This window comes from Andrena cerasifolii, chromosome 6 (genome assembly GCF_050908995.1).
Source record: "Andrena cerasifolii isolate SP2316 chromosome 6, iyAndCera1_principal, whole genome shotgun sequence".
Taxonomy (NCBI): domain Eukaryota; kingdom Metazoa; phylum Arthropoda; class Insecta; order Hymenoptera; family Andrenidae; genus Andrena; species Andrena cerasifolii.
The window spans coordinates 906,786-924,650 of NC_135123.1; the positions used below are offsets into that span (position 1 = coordinate 906,786).

The 17,865-nt window shown below is 45.4% G+C and overlaps 2 protein-coding genes and 1 long non-coding RNA gene across 3 annotated transcripts in view; 1 reads left to right on the plus strand and 2 right to left on the minus strand.

The window, feature by feature from the left end:
* LOC143370494 (phenoloxidase 1-like) overlaps window positions 1–3,927 on the plus strand; it is a 76,711-nt gene extending 72,784 nt beyond the window's left edge. The window contains exon 8 of the mRNA XM_076815728.1: window positions 3,098–3,927. Within this exon, the coding sequence (XP_076671843.1) occupies window positions 3,098–3,343 (246 nt within the window). The 3' untranslated portion in view covers window positions 3,344–3,927. The remainder of the gene's footprint in view (window positions 1–3,097) is intronic.
* A 3,524-nt stretch (window positions 3,928–7,451) lies between these two features.
* Window positions 7,452–11,029, minus strand: LOC143370038 (uncharacterized). Its single transcript, XM_076814634.1, has 3 exons — window positions 10,998–11,029; window positions 8,580–10,571; window positions 7,452–8,526 (listed from the first exon to the last, which is right to left on the minus strand). The coding sequence occupies exons 1-3, from the start codon at window positions 11,027–11,029 to the stop codon at window positions 7,452–7,454; spliced, it is 3,099 nt and encodes a 1,032-aa protein (XP_076670749.1).
* A 3,722-nt stretch (window positions 11,030–14,751) lies between these two features.
* Window positions 14,752–15,445, minus strand: LOC143369942 (uncharacterized). Its single transcript, XR_013085532.1, has 2 exons — window positions 15,251–15,445; window positions 14,752–14,877 (listed from the first exon to the last, which is right to left on the minus strand). It is a non-coding gene; the product is annotated as an uncharacterized LOC143369942 (long non-coding RNA).
* Between the last annotated feature and the right edge of the window lie 2,420 nt (window positions 15,446–17,865).

Genomic DNA, 17,865 nt, shown 5'->3' on the forward strand with positions numbered 1-17,865 from the left:
GTTCCAAAAAGGAGCACCAGTAGTATCTTTGTACACTGAGAGCCAGTCGCTATCACCTCCGGAGCGTGCTGTAATTCTGCTGGATAGTACTTAAGCTACTTCTAGAGTCTAGCATTCGTTTGGTTACAGAAATGTATTCGAATTGAATGGGCCGCTGTGCTGCGCACGCCTCCTTTTGTACCAGAAAATTGGCGGGCTGGCGCATGTGCAGTGAGTTGGAAGTTGTTATTTTGTATTTTACTCGCTTATTATATTACATTTTGTCTTGCGCTTTTATCAGTAGCTATATTTAATTATTCATAACGTTTCTATAATATTGGTTCCTTTAATATTCGCTTAAATCATAAATTTTATATAAAAGTATTTAAAACGAGTTTGCGCGGTAATACAGTACGCTTTTGTACGATAACGTAGAGTGATACTGTTTTACCGACAGTCGGTATTAGCGGGTATGAGTCCGCATAGGATGTTACAGCCTTGTAAACACTACAATAAATCCCGGCGTTCGTGAAGCGAGATCAGCTGTTGCAGTGGATTATTATGATTTGGGTTCTCCGTAACCGAAGGATTAAAGCAATAATTCAAACCGCTATTTAAAACAAGAGCGTTTATTTAGTAGAGCGCACAAGAACATGCCATGCACTATTAATACGATAGCAGTAGACTTAATATAATAATGCGTAGGACTTTAAGCATTAGCACATAAACGTATAGACAAACAATGAGCATTAACAATGTATGTGTATGAACATGAAATAGATGAGAATTAGCAATAGAATATAACAAAAGATGCTATGAGCATTAGCAATAGATAATAATATAGGATGTACTAAGCATTAGCAATACAATATAACATAAAATGCAGTAAGCATTAGCAATAGATAATAATATAGAATGCAGTAAGCTTTAGCAATAGACAATGAATATAAAATGCAATAAGCATTAGCAATAGACAGAATATAAATGCAATAAGCAATAATGAAAAATGTGAAAAGCGTTTGCAGTAGAAAATAATATAAATAGAGATATGTGCACTGTTTCGATAAGTAATTAAAATCGCTTATAGTAGATGCTGTAGATTAACAATTCTTTTGCACGGAGAAACACTGATTCGTTATAATCACTGAATGGAACACTGTGCTTTGTACCAAAAGTAAGCTCCGGGCGCTGGGTCCCTTGTATTTATGTGGTGCTCCAGAATATCAGGTATGAGGGGTATACGCGGTATGCACCATGACTCATGTGCAAAGTGTGCGTTATATAATTTAAAAGTATTGATGACTCATGCGCTAAATATGCGTCGCAATAGAATATCAGGGGTTCTTATTTGGGGCACCGAAAAGGGGGTACTCAACCCGTTGGATGGATTTTGGTGTTTTGGTTGGAAAGGGGTGAGAGTGGCTTTGATTTGGTGGGTCTTAGACAGGGGGTGAGACGTGGTCTCGATTTAAGATGGGTTTTGGGGAGTGAGTCGTGCTCTTGATTTAGGAGGGTTTTTGGAACGAGGGGCTTGTTGAGATTCAGATGCGAGGGAGGAGATCGTGCCTCGTAGGGCGAAGAGAGGAAGGGGTTGTCGTACTTGACCATCGCGAGATTTGGACCGCTAAGGTACATCTTCTGGATGGCCCAGTGGTTCGGGGAAAGGGGTAAGAGTTGAGTTTTAGGGATAGAGGCGGAGTTGTGGAGTGATTTATGGGGAAGACTCTAATTAGGACCGCGCAGAAAATAGTGAGACGTCACACTACTATTGCCAGAAAAGAGGGAATACATGGAGGATATGATGAGAAGACTTCTTTTTAGAGAAGAGAAAATTAAAACTGCATGTGGAAATGTAAAACAGGATGGTATTTGGAAGTGGAAGAGAAAAAAGGAACCAAAAACAATGGAAATGGACAGAAGAAGAGATACAGAACGTGAAAGAGTTTACGTATCTAGTCTTCAAGTACGAAAGGAATGGGGATGTAAAGGAGCACCTAAAAGAAAGGGTAATGGAAGCAAATACTTTGGTGAGAGAGGTTTGGGGCATAGGAGAAAGATTATTTAAAGATGATTTTAAAACCAGAATGTACTTGTTCGAACATTTAGTGCTAGGAAGTGTACTATATGGTGTGGAGATCTTCGGGTGGATAGAGAGAGAAGACATAGAAAGGGTACAAATGAAATATATTACATGGTGTTTTGGTTTGTAAAGAAGCACACCAGGGAAAACACTTTTGGAAGAAATTAAGGAAATTTGACAGCGGATTCGTAACGAGCGACTTATAGAACCCCTACATACAAATTTTCATGAAAATAGAATTTTGTTCAAAATGTTGGTCCCCCATGGTGCATCCACACAGGTTCCATCCGCCATTTTGATTTTTCAAAATCTGGCTTCAGATACGTGATCAGTGACCTCAAAAACCCCGAGTAATTATATCATAATCATTTTGGGTAACTGACAGTCCTTTGGAACAAGGTCTTGAGTGCATAGCCGCCATATTGAATCCGCCATTTTGAATTCGTTAATTCTCATTTCAGATTCGTAATCAGCGACTCGTATCGATTCGTAATCTCATCATTTTGAAGCGGTTCGAATTATTTTCGGATTTTTATTAATAGTATTACTAAACTATCTCCCAACTTTGCAGATTGTAGCCGCCATATTGAATTTTTCAAAATGCCAACTTTCTTTCGAAAGTACATGTGCAGACGAACAATTGAAGCCTTCATATGTTTGTCTACGTTTCGCGAAATTTTGAACTCAAAGGTGATCTGGTTGCCATGGAAGGACCCATATATAAAAACGATAGAATCCACCAACAGAAGAAAGTTGAACTTTCTTAACTTTTTTTACCAAATTTTTTAAAGTTAAGGCCTTTGGTGCACACAGAAGAAATTATCCGATCGAGCTGAAAATTTTTACACGTTTTACTGTGTCAAGTAGGTAACTTTTCGGCACTATTAGAATTTGATCATCGAAAAAAGTTTTTTCATTCCACCCTAATAAACATACAAAATCATAAATAAGTATCTCCGATATTAAAACTATATGTATCTGAAATAAGAGCAAACTGAACAATGCAACTAAGACCTATTTGGTAATGTCCATACTTAGGTTCAACAAGATGAGTCACCCGGTTGTAAAGATGCATCAAGTTACTGTGGATTGCGAGATAGAAAATACCCCGACGCACGTTCTATGGGATACCCGTTCGATCGTCTGCCTCGTTCAGGCGTTGAAACTTTGTCACAGTTCGTCACTCGAAATATGGCGGTTACCGAGATATTTGTTAGATTTACGGATACTGTGGTCCCTAGACTGAAATCTGGAAGCATGGGAAATACATTAACCATCGTCTAATAATATAGACTCTTGGATTTGCATATGTGCATACGTTTAGCATTCTTCCGTTGATTATGAAAGAAGACTACACGTAGTTACCATTTATTTCAAGGATTTTGCTGGTGCTCTTTTGAATCATGATAAAATTTAAATTCGTTTCATAATTTCAACTGATAATGATACAGAATTACATAATTAATTATAAAAAATTCTGGTAAACCGTAGAATACATAAACAACACGGAGAAATGAGTTAATTGAGAAGTTAAATGAGAAACTCTTAAGCACTTCCACTCTCAAGCAGAACAAATTCTTTTATAACTGCTGTACCTTTGGTAATAATTAGGCAATTGTTAACTCGAATTTATTTTGCTATGCCATGAAAAATCTAATAAAGTTTTAAGCAAATTAAAGCATTGTTATTATATTACGATATGAAGCATTTATTTGAGTTTTAAATTGTATTGCTTCTCATTTCTATTATACAGGGTGTTCAGCAACAGATAGTAGAAAATGAAATGGGTGATTGTACGTGAAAGAATAAGACGAAAATCAAGCGTACAGAAACTGTGGTGAAAACCTTGTATTTTAGTTATTAGTGTTTGAAAATTTGGGTCGAGAACGCCTAAAGAACGGTAATTCGGCGATCAGAAGCGCGTGTTATAGTTTTCGTTAGAAAACAAAGACACAGCAGCTTATTTACTAAAAGTAGTGCTAAAGGCGTCGTTGTTATATGATAGCGATTGTGTGCACCCCAAATCACCAATGGGACGCGACCAGCTGATCGCTGAATTTTCAAATATTTATAAGTAGAAGCGAAGCTTCTACCGCAATTTCGTTATTCTTTATTTTCGTCTTATTGTTTTACCTACAATCACCTTTTCATTTTCTATTATTTGTTGTCGAAACCCCTATATAATTATTTATAGTATAATCATAACTCTTCTGACTCTGCCACCATATATGGCTTTGTACGCTTATACATATGTTTGTCTTACAAAAATTGTAGCTAGTAAGAGGCAAATTGAAAATACAAAAAAAGTATAATTAAAAATAAAATATCCCCGATAGATCTCCCCGGTCTTGATTATTCCGTGTCCTCTCTTATGATGGGGGTTCCTGATCCCAAATTTTAAAGAAACTTGATTTTTCGCCAGAGAAAAGAGCCATTTTATTATTTCTTTTTTTGGTCAAAACAGAAGTTTTCACAGACTTACGCGTAGGTTCAGGTCGTAACAAGACATGTTTCACACATGTTGAATTTTTTTCAAATCAATTTGTACCTCCGTTTTCTCGCAATCACTGCAAAACGAACAGGAAATATGATTCCGAAAAATTCGCGTTTAAAGTTTCGAAAGAGGAATTAGTCTATCTGCGTGTGCGCAGAAACGGTTTATGACGCGCTCGACCTTTTCGGCTGTAAAATCCTTAATTTTGCGAATTTTAACACAAACCAAACGACATTTTCCTTGGGAAGGGTGGTACTTTCGAAAAATACAAAAAAATCGAGTTTCTGCCTGCCTAGTCCCCTTAACCGTCCTCTGAAACATCATTGGCTTATTAGAGTTTTCTACATGTTGTAAATAAATTTTGTGAATTCTTGCATTATGGAAGCTTTTCAGGTAGGTATATACTACACTTTCCAAATGATTTTACTTTTTCATCATATATATTTGCATAGTTATTAACATTTGAAGATAATCGAGAATTCAGTAAATTTTCTCTACGATTATAAGATTTCATTAACGATTTTGTTATACTCCCTAGCCCTGCTCACTGTTTTTGTTGGTGCCATTACATTTGATAAAGGTTTGTGATGACAGTGCAAAAAAGATTGGTTCCGGATTCGTCCGGATTTAAGTTTTATAGCTAATTTAACTAGAAATGACAATCGAGAGCTGCTGCGTTTTACGTACGCCTGTACGGTCGCGCTCGCCAGGCATCCGTGAGGTGGTGCTACGAAACTCTTCGAAGGAATTGTTTAGATCATAAACAAGAGATGTTTATACTATACTGTAGATAAGCCCTCGACTGCATCCTCTACTTTCTGTCTGCATTCAGTTGAAACAGTGCCATCAGAGACTGCACAGTGAGACATTCGAAGCATTTTTTACATACTTATACGTTATATTTTAGTTCTTCTTTCATTTTATACAGTTTAAGTTTTGTTTTGTATTGTTTATATTTAGTGTGTATTATATATATTTACTGCGTGGTATATATATTTACCGTCAATTTTTCAGTAGCTGAAAAGCTATGTGACGAAGCCACGTCACGCGCCGTGCGAGCATACGGCGCAAATCGGTTAAGCCGAGTTCCGACCGCGACCACTAGGCGGCCGCGAAACCGTGAATCGTCTCGCGAGCGAAGATGTACGGTCTGTCAATATAAAGGCCACAGCGATCAATGTTGACACCTCTTGTACAGTACATAGTAGTGTGTAAACACCGCCGGACCGTACATCCAAGACGCTCTTTTTGTATCCGCGAGGTGTGCACGTGTCGACCATAGTCACACTGTGCCGATTACCAGCCTCCTTTCCGAAATAGGCCGAGAGCAATCTTGCGCCCTACCTTGCCGATGAGGTCTCTCCGCGCCCAATAGGCCAGAGCCCCTATTGCACATTGGAATTCTGTTGTACGACTCCCGCACGACGCGCCTTATAGACCGTCAGGGCAGAACGTTCACTATTTCCACATCCTCCGTCCCCCAGCTCGTCGCAAGCGCCGCCGCCGCGTGAAGTAACGCCGCCGCGATCGACACGTACTGAAAACCCACGACTCGGAATTGTATAGGAAAAAATAAACAATTCTTATTTATTGAACCACGCTTCTGATCATTCGTCGAACCTGGCCTTACCGACTGACAAGGGGACCTTCAGGACTGGCAAACTCAGAAATTGTTTATACATAGTGTACGTGAAGGTCTTCACTCGGACTTTAATTTCCCGAAGCAGTAAGGCACGCTTCCCAGCCAAATTCGAGAAAATCGACTTTGAAAAATGTGGAGTTACCTTATATATATTTGATAGAAGCCGATGACCAACGAGCATCGCGGGTCAGTGCGTAGCGCTCCCGACTAGCAAGCATGAGGTCGTCGGTTCAAATCTCACTACTGGAACTATTTTTTTTTATTATTCATTTGCATACCTACACCTTTCACATGCAAAGTTTATAAAAATCATGCTAATTAACAGATATGTAAACATCTGTTATATGTATGGGTGTACGGTGTATACCGGTGCTCCACCTCCCAGGAGATGGACATCTGTTAGCAAAGTTTCGGATCACACGCGTCGCAGGATCGGGATACTCGCGTGGAGGCTGTCTTTGATTTAAGCACTAAATTTAATCTTAAATATAAGTCTATTTATAGTTATATTACAATAAAGAGTTTATGGAGCACAATTATTAAACAATTATTAAATCTAATTTAATAGCAGCGGTACTGGCTTCCCGGCACGATTAGCGAGTTTAATTCTTAAACAGCGCGAAGCACGTGGAATCGGCACGATTCTCGAAGCAAGCAAACGTTTCAAACAAGTCAAGCAAAAGCAGGCAAAAGCGTTTTAACAAGTGTTTCCTCTCGGGTGGCTCGTCGACAAGTAGATCGAGGAAATCTTGCTCGATTTCCTCGAATCCGCGTGCTCTCCCCCTTCCATCGATCGCCGATCGATGGAAGGGAGATAAGATCGCTGCTCCACATGAACAAGGGGGGGGGGGGGTAGAATTTTGCGTCACCACGCCTGAGTTAACTCGGGCTCGGGAGATGGCGCAATAAGTACTATTTTCTTGAACATTTCCTGCCCGCCATTCATCGTTCGATGAATGAATGTACTAAGGTGTAACGTGGATTGGCTGAGACGCTATGGCGTGATCGCTTGCGGCTCGCGGCGCCGCCGCCCGGTCCATGTGGAGATCGTTCATCGATTTAGTGCCGTGTATCTGAAGTGGAATTCGTCGTTTCGGCAGCCTGAACAAAAGGTAAATATATGAGTTTTACAATTGGTCTTACAAATTCCGATCGCGCATTCTTTACATGTACAACACGCGTGAAACCGTCCGGCCCGGGGATCAACCGCGTGATACGTGCGAGTGGCCACTTGTTGGGCGGCAGAAGCTCGTTCTTCAAGATATAAAGATCCCCAACTCGTGGTTGTGGGTGAGGTCGCGTCCATTTATTGCGGGGACATCTTCCACCGGTGGATCGGGAACGGCGAGTAGTGCGTCACCAATCAAGAAATGCCCTGGTGTGAGGGCCGTGACATCTCCCGGGTCGTCGCTCAGCGGTTGCAGAGGTCGTGAGTTCAAGCACGCTTCAATTTGGGCAAGCAGGGTCGTCATCTCTTCAAATGTGAGATGCTGATCGCCGACGACCCTCCTCAGATGGTGCTTTGTGGCCTTCACGGCCGCCTCCCAAATTCCCCCGAAGTGCGGGACTGCAGGTGGGTTGAATCGCCAAGTAATGCCGTCGCCTAGTAGATGGGCCTGCATAACCTCACTTGTGCTGCGCAGAGATTCCAGGTTATCGCGCAGCTCCCGTGCTGCCCCGACAAAATAGGTGCCTCTGTCGCTGTGGATGGTGGAACAGAGACCTCGCCTCGCGGTAAAGCGTCGCAGTGCTGCAAGGAAGGCCTCGGTACTGTAATCAGAGACAACCTCTAAGTGGGCGGCACGAGTGGTTAAGCACACAAATACGGCAACATAACCCTTGTGTGTTCGTCGGCCCCTGCCTCGAGAAGCCAATAGTGTGAAGGGCCCAGCATAGTCCAAGCCCACTTGTAGAAAGGGCCTGACTGGCGTGACCCTGTAAGCTGGTAAGTTTCCCATTAACTGTTGTCCTGGCGATGCCCTCCAGCGGAGACAGGTGACGCAGCGGCGAATATGGGCCTTGACTCTCTGTCGACCCTGCAATACCCAATACCTTTGGCGTAAAGCCGCCAAGGTAAGCTGCGTCCCTCCATGTAGCGTTCTTCGGTGAGCTTCGTCAATTAACAGCTCCGTGAAGTGTCCTTCTTTTGGCAGGATGATGGGGTGCTTCTCCCAGGATGACAGCGCAGCGTGCTTCAACCGCCCACCGACCCGCAGTAACCCTTGGGAATCTAAGAAGGGTGTGAGTCGTAGTAGCTTACTGCGACTCATAAGCGGGGATCCCTGTTGCAATTGGCGGTGATCCTCTTGGAAGTCCTGACGTTGGATCACCCTGATCCAGTGTAGACGGGCAGCCTCTATTTCAGCAGGCGACAAGTTTTCCACCTTGTCGGATGACCGCGAATCCAGTCCAGAGTTATCCTTGAATCACTCCACAGGTGTGTCGGGACGCTGTCCAGCTGCAAAGTCCTCTTCGTAACGGTCACCAGACGGCTCAGTAGTGCAGCAGCGCACAACTCGAGCCTCGGGAGCGTGACTCGTTGCAGTGGGGCCACTTTGGTCTTTGCTGTGACCAAATAAACGTGTACTCGGTTGTCGTGGTCCACGACGCGTAAGTACACGACGGCGGCGAAGGCCCTTTCCGATGCGTCGGCAAATCCATGGAGCTCGAGATGCTGGATCCTTGGGTGAAGCCCTAACCAGCGTGGCACGCGGACTTCTGCTAGGCTCGGCAGGTCCGACAGGAACTGGGTCCACTCTCGTTCGGCGGCTGGTGGCAGCGGGCTATCCCAATCTACATTCAACAGCCAGAGGGATTGTAGAAATATCTTGGCTGTTACAGTTACCGGCGCCAGCAGTCCCAGTGGGTCGAAGATTCGAGCAATGCGGGAGAGGACTGTGCGACGGGTAACCACTGGGGTAGCGTGATCCTCCGCTACCCGGACTCGGAACTCGTCCTCGCGCACGTTCCAATGGACGCCCAAAGCTGTGTGGAGTGTGCCTTCCTCCCAGTTGACGGCCGATGGGACCTCTTCGCCTGGGAGCTCCTTCAGTAAGGTGGGGGAGTTAGATACCCACTTCCGTAGATTAAAGCCGCCCGCCCTGCAGAGCTGGCGCAGCTCGGACTGAATTTCTCGTGCCTCCGTTTCGCAATCGGCTCCAGTCAACACATCGTCCATGTAGGCGTCTCGTTCCAGAATAGTCGCCGCTCGTGGAAACTTGGAGCGTTCATCCTGCGCCAGCTGCCGCAGCGTGCGGATGGCCAGGTAGGGAGCACAAGCCAGGCCGTAAGTGACGGTGTTCAATTCGTAGTCGCTTACGACGTCCTCCTCTCGTTGTCGCCATAGCAGCCTCTGGAACCGCCTATCCTCCGGATGCACAAGTATCTGACGAAACATCTTCTCGATGTCGGCAGTTAAGCAGATGCGATGTGTTCGCCAGCGTAGCAACACCTGGGGTAGGCTCGGTAGTAGGTTGGGTCCCACCATGAGGAGGTCGTTCAGTGACTTCCCGGAACTGGTCGCGTAGGAGCCATTGAACACCACCCTTAGCTTGGTGGTAGTGCTGCTCTCCTTGAAAACTCCGTGGTGCGGCAGGTAGTAGCACTCGCTCTCTGGGTAAATATGGCTTGTCTTAGACATATGAACTAAGTCCTCATACTCACGTAGGAACGAGTGATAGGCCTCCTTGAAGTCGGTGTTCCTGCTGCACTTGGACTCCATTCGGTGGTGCATACGGACGGCCCCGGCTCGGGACTCGCCCAATCCCTGCGTCTCCTTGAACGGGAGGCGCACCATATAGCGCCCGGACGGAAGACGCTGGTGAGTGGTCGCAAAGTAATCCTCGCACTCCTGGTCCTCAGCATTGAAGGTAGTCGTCACCCTCACTTCTTCTTGTTCCCAGAACCGTTGGACCATCGGGACGAGGTCATCCTCCGTCGTACACTTCAGCGTGACGAGCCCGCTCGAAGCACGTGGTTCGTCTCGATTAGCCGTTGTAGCAAGGCCGGATATAATCCAACCCAAAGTCGTCTTTTGGGCAATGGGCTCACCCTCTTGCCCCTTGCGAACGCCGTCCTCCAAGATCATGGAGTAGACGTCGGCACCCAACAGGACATCGATCTGGGTGCCAGCAGTGAAGTCCGGATCAGCCAGTAGTAGACCTTGGAGATGAGTCCAAACATTTATTGACTGCTTGACCTGTGGAGAATAGGCCGTAATACTTGGCAGCACCAACGCCGTGGTGATCTGCCGTGAGCCGTCGCCTCCAGTTGGATGCTTCCACGCACTCGCTCCTTTCGCTGGTTGCCGATGCCAATTAAGTGTACATTCGAAGGTCGCCTTGGTAGTCGTAGCAGTTGCACCAAAGCTTCCGTAGCTAGCGAGACTTCACTGCCTTGATCAATCAGCGCCCTCACTAATCTTGGCTCGCCGTCCCGGGAACGCACTACTATCCTGGCGGTAGCTAATAAAACAGGTGGGAAGCACACCGCGGCGCGAGGGAGGCTCTCCCTCGTTCTGGATCTCCCCAAATTTACTGAGACTTCCGAAGTCTCGGCTTGAGCACGAATGGAGGTCGCTTCGTGAATCGAGGTATGGTGTCTTTGCTGGCACTCCTGACACCGTTTGTCGCATTTACAATCGGCGACGCGATGTTTCCCCAAGCAATTAAAGCAAAGGCGTTTAGCTAGCAGGACTTCTTGCGTTCTTTCGGGCCCTTAGCCTTATAGTCAGCACAAAACAGAATAAAATGACTAGCGCCACAGAGACTGCACTGGTCAGAAGAGCCTTTGGATTTGCTCACCTGGTGAACCTTGGAGTTTCTTTGTGTTCCATGTGGCTTCGTCGCTTTTCCCGCTGGACCTCCACGTTGCTCTTCCAAGGCCTCTACGGTATTAACGCGTCCCTCTAAAAAGTCCTTCAGCTGCTGGAAGGTCGAGGGAGTCTTCGTTTTGCCAAGCTGTGTCTCCCATTCGCGCCTGGATTGGGGATAGAGTCTTTCTATGACCAGATGCACGAGCCAGTCCCCGCTGGCATCATAGGGCCTCTTCAGGGCTGCGAGGGCCTCCACCGAATCGCACAGCGTGTAGTAGAAGTCTTTGAGGTCAGGCCCTGACTCGCGAGTTAGTGAAGGTAAGCCAAAAATGGCCGTCATCAATGCCTTTACCGATAACCGCTGATTATCGTAACGGTCTTCCAGCAATTTCCATGCAGCTTCGAAATTCTCCTCCCGCACCGGTAGATTACGAAGGAGTTTGGCCGCATCGCCTTTAAGAGTGCCCCGCAGATAGTGTAGACGCTCAGCGTCCGATAAAGTCGTGTCTCGGACGACGAGGGACTGGAAAAGTCCTTGGAAAGATGGCCAGTCTTTATATTGACCATCGAAATTAGGTAAGGGGATCCGCGGTAGCGAGGCCTTTGAACGGACGATCCCCGTAGCTGCCACGTGGCCCGGCTCGTCCATGGACAAACGTTCCAGGGCTCGGGCTACAGCCCGCTCCTCTCTGGTAAGCTCCTCTAATTTTCCTACCAAGAGAGCCTCTTGCACGAGGAAGATCTCTTCCGTCTCTGATGGCTGGTCTTCCCTCCAATACGGATCGCCTACGACTTCCGAGTCCTCAGCCATGGCGAGTAATTGGTCATGCTGTGCCTCAAATTTAGCCCAATTTTTGCGGAGAGTCTCTAGCCTCGTAGATACGTTGGCCTTGTTCCAATTATTCGCTCCTAATTTTTTTAAATTTTCGAACGCACACGAGATTCGACCTGTAAGGTCGCGTTGACTCGTTATCAAATGGCTCATTGATTCAGAGGTCACGCGCGACGGCTACCCACAACACTCGCGAGGAATCCCGAACGTTCCAGAACTACAGACTCCAACGGCGCTGATCCGGCTCGAAGGACCAAAAAATGTTAGCAAAGTTTCGGATCACACGCGTCGCAGGATCGGGATACTCGCGTGGAGGCTGTCTTTGATTTAAGCACTAAATTTAATCTTAAATATAAGTCTATTTATAGTTATATTACAATAAAGAGTTTATGGAGCACAATTATTAAACAATTATTAAATCTAATTTAATAGCAGCGGTACTGGCTTCCCGGCACGATTAGCGAGTTTAATTCTTAAACAGCGCGAAGCACGTGGAATCGGCACGATTCTCGAAGCAAGCAAACGTTTCAAGCAAGTCAAGCAAAAGCAGGCAAAAGCGTTTTAACAAGTGTTTCCTCTCGGGTGGCTCGTCGACAAGTAGATCGAGGAAATCTTGCTCGATTTCCTCGAATCCGCGTGCTCTCGATCGCCGATCGATGGAAGGGAGATAAGATCGATGCTCCACATGAACAAGGGGGGGGGGGGGGTAGAATTTTGCGTCACCACGCCTGAGTTAACTCGGGCTCGGGAGATGGCGCAATAAGTACTATTTTCTTGAACAACATCACTTTCAATTAAAAACACACATCTTATTTAAAATGTCTCTTGCTTGAAAAATCGTACTTTTTATTGCACATATTCATTTTTAAATAGGAATATTTACAATAAATTAGATTTTTCGTCCAAAAATAAATCACGTAGAGTAGAAAATAGAACTTGGAAACGAGATAGTGGCGAACGGCGGTTAGCATACCCACAAGGGTCGCGTACATCGTGGCACGAAAGGCGCATAAGTGCGTCAACCGGGGGTGTTCCAGTGACCTGCCCTTGATCTCGAACGTACGGTTCACATTTACCGGTTTCGATTTTATTACTCTACGCGGCGTACCTAGATGCGTTTTATAATTAGCCGACTGTCGACTCGTTAATATTCGACGTTTTGCCCTTTCCCCCCCCTTTTATAATGTTTCGCCAAGCTCTTTCTTGCAAGCTACCAGCTTTATACAACTACCCGGACCTTAAACATTTACAATTAGGGAAAAACCCCACTTTGGTGGGGCAGACACGATGTCCTATGGAACCAATAGGTGTTAAAAATCGCAGTTCACTAGCTAATGAGCTTTCGCAGCAGTGACACGCAGAATTCGGTTCATCAAAATTTCGCCATAAGTAAACGGTGTACGGTACGGTTTGTTGTGGGTGTACGATACGGCCTGTATAAAAAGTAGTGCCTATAAAAAGTCGGTAGACCATGCGTTACCTTATTCATGTTTTGCCTTTGAACATGGACCACCTTTGATCCTCGGTTTGCGAGAGTTCTGTCAAAAGTGGACTGGTATTGACATCCTAAAAAATATTTAAAAAAATAGACTATATTACTTATTCAAAAGTCTATACTTTGATTAATTATAAAAAGTAATAAAATTTGTTAAATACCTGTTTGGTCCGTATTAATCACAAAATTTCGATCGAAATTCGGTATTAAAGCACGCGTCTGGACGCGGAAGGTTTCTGCAGAGTTCAACTTTTCCTCCATTGTTGCCCTGTCTTTTTCTGACACAAATTTCGTAATTTTTCTTTGTCGAATTCGATGGTTTCGTTTAAATCGCTCAACCCACGATGCAGAAGCTTTAAAATCGAAACCATCGAATTGACTTGCAGCAGACAAACCCCATTGCTGCAAGTTCCTTGTCGTAACTTATTGGTTGGATTGTCGAGCTTCCGTAAAGCGATCGTAGGTCCACGAATCGATGATCCCATATTTCTCAATCGCGGATCCACCACTTTTAATTTGATCTTCTCATCTCTTCAGGGCTCTCATATTACTTAAGCGGGAGCATCCTTTTCTGTGCAAATTTTTTAGGCTCCAACCAGGATGAGCTTTAGCTATATTACAGACCTTTATTTTATAAGCTAATGGAGTATTGTTTTGGCTTTTTATCTTCTTTTCCTCCGGCTCATACTGGGATTCGTCGGGAGAATCCGATCCTCCAACTTCTTCGATATTGTTTTCGTCATCGTCTTCATCTGCCATAATTAACTCGTCATCTCTGACAAACTTCTTATCAGACAGAATTTCCATTGTATATTTATAAAGATCTTCTGCGAGTAGCATAGATTCTTCGCTAATTACCGCAGAAGATTTTTCTGCTATAAGTCCATCTTGTGAAAGGAGGTGCTCGTAATACACAAGAGCATCTTTTAACCGGAATCTGTCAACTTCCTGGCAGCAGTATCCTCCAACAGCATCTTCCCGTACCGTCGAAGGGTCAGGCATATCAACGGATTCGATATCTGACATGATGCCGCCTTTTGCACACCGTACACTCACAACAAACCGTATCGTACACCCACAACAAACCGTACCGTACACCGTTTACTTATGGCGAAATTTTGATGAACCGAATTCTGCGTGTCACTGCTGCGAAAGCTCATTAGCTAGTGAACTGCGATTTTTAACACCTATTGGTTCCATAGGACATCGTGTCTGCCCCACCAAAGTGGGGTTTTTCCCTAATTGTAAATGTTTAAGGTCCGGGTAGTTGTATAAAGCTGGTAGCTTGCAAGAAAGAGCTTGGCGAAACATTATAAAAGGGGGGGAAAGGGCAAAACGTCGAATATTAACGAGTCGACAGTCGGCTAATTATAAAACGCATCTAGGTACGCCGCGTAGAGTAATAAAATCGAAACCGGTAAATGTGAACCGTACGTTCGAGATCAAGGGCAGGTCACTGGAACACCCCCGGTTGACGCACTTATGCGCCTTTCGTGCCACGATGTACGCGACCCTTGTGGGTATGCTAACCGCCGTTCGCCACTATCTCGTTTCCAAGTTCTATTTTCTACTCTACGTGATTTATTTTTGGACGAAAAATCTAATTTATTGTAAATATTCCTATTTAAAAATGAATATGTGCAATAAAAAGTACGATTTTTCAAGCAAGAGACAATTTTAAATAAGATGTGTGTTTTTAATTGAAAGTGATGTCCATCTCCTGTGAGATGGAGCACCGGTATACACCGTACACCCATACATATAACAGATGTTTACATATCTGTTAATTAGCATGAATTTTATAAACTTTGCATGTGAAAGGTGTAGGTATGCAAATGAATAATAAAAAAAAATAGTTCCAGTAGTGAGATTTGAACCGACGACCTCATGCTTGCTAGTCGGGAGCGCTACGCACTGACCCACGCTGCTCGTTGGTCATCGGCTTCTATCAAATATATATATAAGGTAACTCCACATTTTTCAAAGTCGATTTTCTCGAATTTGGCTGGGAAGCGCACTTTACTGCTTCGGGAAATTAGAGTCCGAGTGAAGACCTTCACGTACACTAAGTACAAACAATTTCTGAGTTTGCCAGTCCTGAAGGTCCCCTTGTGAGTCGGCATCTAACTCCTTCTTCGTCACACCGGTAACCGTCTCTCCAACCGAAGACGGTCACAAATTGGCGCCCGAACAGGGACTCGAAAAGGAGAAGGACAAATGAATCAGGGTGTGAGCTGGGTCTAGGAGTTAAGAAAAACAGACCTAGTTAAAGTCGCGGAATTCTACGGGCTCGACGCCACTGGCACGCTAGACGAGCTAAGACAAAGAGTCACTGCGTACTGCCGAGAACAGAAGGTTATGGGACCACCAACGATAACAGTGTCCAGCGAAGATACCAGCCGGCCGGAAACCGCATCCGGCACCAGCTTACTCGCCCATAGCCAGGGCATCGGCATGATTGCCCCCGAGGCTACGCCTATGGAGCGGATCCGGAGGTGGGGTCCCCGTTATGACGGAAACGCAGGAGCCGCCGAATTCTTCCAACGGCTGGGTGACCTCCAACACAGCTATATGGTCACCCCTACCCAAATCATACAGTGCCTCTCCGAGATCCTGTAGGGACGAGCACTGGGCTGGTATCGCCTCCGCCGTACGGAATGGCAGTCGTGGGACGACTTCGTCGCGGACTTCCGAGCTTTCTTCCTCGCCGCTGAAGACGAAGACGAACTCGAGGAAAAGATCACCCGGCGCGTCCAGCGGCCGCAGGAAACGGCCACCGACTTTATATTGGACCTGCTCCCATTGATGCAACAGTATGGAAAATACACACTGGAACAACAGGTCCACCGAGCGCACCGAAACCTTCGACCGGAGTATCGAAGGGTGTTCAAGCGGACTGACTTCAAAACCCTGCCCGAATTGATGAGGTTAGCCGCTGACCAAGATAAAGTCACGGCAGAAGAAAAAGAAGCCGCCCGGCCGGAGCAGCGACAAGAACGACGAACGGTCCAGCCACGAACGCACCACCTTGTCGAGGTACAGGAGGACTATGATCGCGATACGTGCTGTTGGAGGTGCGGCCAACGCGGCCATCGCCGCCAAGAATGCCGAAGAGCAAGCAAACTCTTTTGATCGTATTGCGGAACCGCCGGACGCACCACTAGAGAGTGCAATTGCAATCCGATCTCGGGAAACGTGGCAGGGCGCCCGCCCAAACGCCCCGACGCCAAAGCCTCGGTTAAACAGCTAGACGAGGACCCCCGACTGTACCTCGCCTTCCAGGTCCGTAACATGCGCTGGTGGGCACTGGTCGACACCGGAGCAACCAGATCATTTGTCCGACCAGATGTCGCCACCGCATGCCGGCAACAAGGATATGTTCTCCGGCCCGCTACATTCACGGCCAGCGTCGCCGACGGCGCCGAAGTACCGCTGCAAGGCGAGATGACGCTCCCCGCTGACATCAACGGGCAGGCGGTAGAACACACATACGCTGTGCTCCCCGGATTATCGCATGCCGCATTACTAGGCATAGATGTCCTAACGAAAATGGGCCTGGAAGTGCAAATCGGTAAGCAACGCTGGACCCGCCACGCCGAAACCGCGGCCGTAGAAGCCCCCGGCATTCGCCGATGCATGCCAGCTCAGGAAGCCGCTCTGCAAGAACTCTTGGAAGAAGAGTTGCCGCCATTCCGAGCGCTGCGAGGAACAACTCGCCTCGCTGACAAGGAACACTATTCAATTGATGATGGAATCGCGCAGATTTTTTTATATAGATCGAAGGTATATGTTACAGAGGTCACAAAAATGTAAATTAAAGATGCTCCCAAAAGCTGGTCTGACCTTAAACAATCAACAAAGGTGGAACAGGGGAAAGAAGAAAAATGAGAGAAAGAGAATGACAATACCGTTTGTTGAAATTTAATTATCTCTATTATATGAAAATACGTTATAGTAAATGAATGATAATAGATTAATGATAGAAAAACTTAGAAAAAATTAATGACAATAAATAAAATTAATGAAATAATACTATTGAAATCACAACAGTGGATAATTAACCATTACATTTATGATAATCTTGTGGACAAGAAGGTTTAAAAAAGTGATTGAAACAATAATAATTTTCACAATGACTACAACAAGCGAACCCTGTTTCTTTCATACCTTGACCAACGAGACAGTCCAAACATTCATAACTTGGCAACGTATTGAAACAGAACGCGGCTGGTGTTTCAAAAATAACATTGTCTCTTTCGACTGCATAGTTAGCTTTAAACCAAGCATATTTTATCATATTTAGGGAATTAGGGATTGGAGTTTTATAATATTATTGCGTTGTTGCAGCGAAATGTCAATGGCCATCAGAACGATGTGGTCAGAGATGTATCTAGCAAAAACTTTCTAGGGTCGGAAGAAGAACACATCAAGGGGTTGGACAATGCCTGTCATCTTTGGTGGAATTTGTCTCATAGCAATATTCAGCCCTTCTCTCATACCTAGGGAGTTGAATCCAGGCCACGCATCATG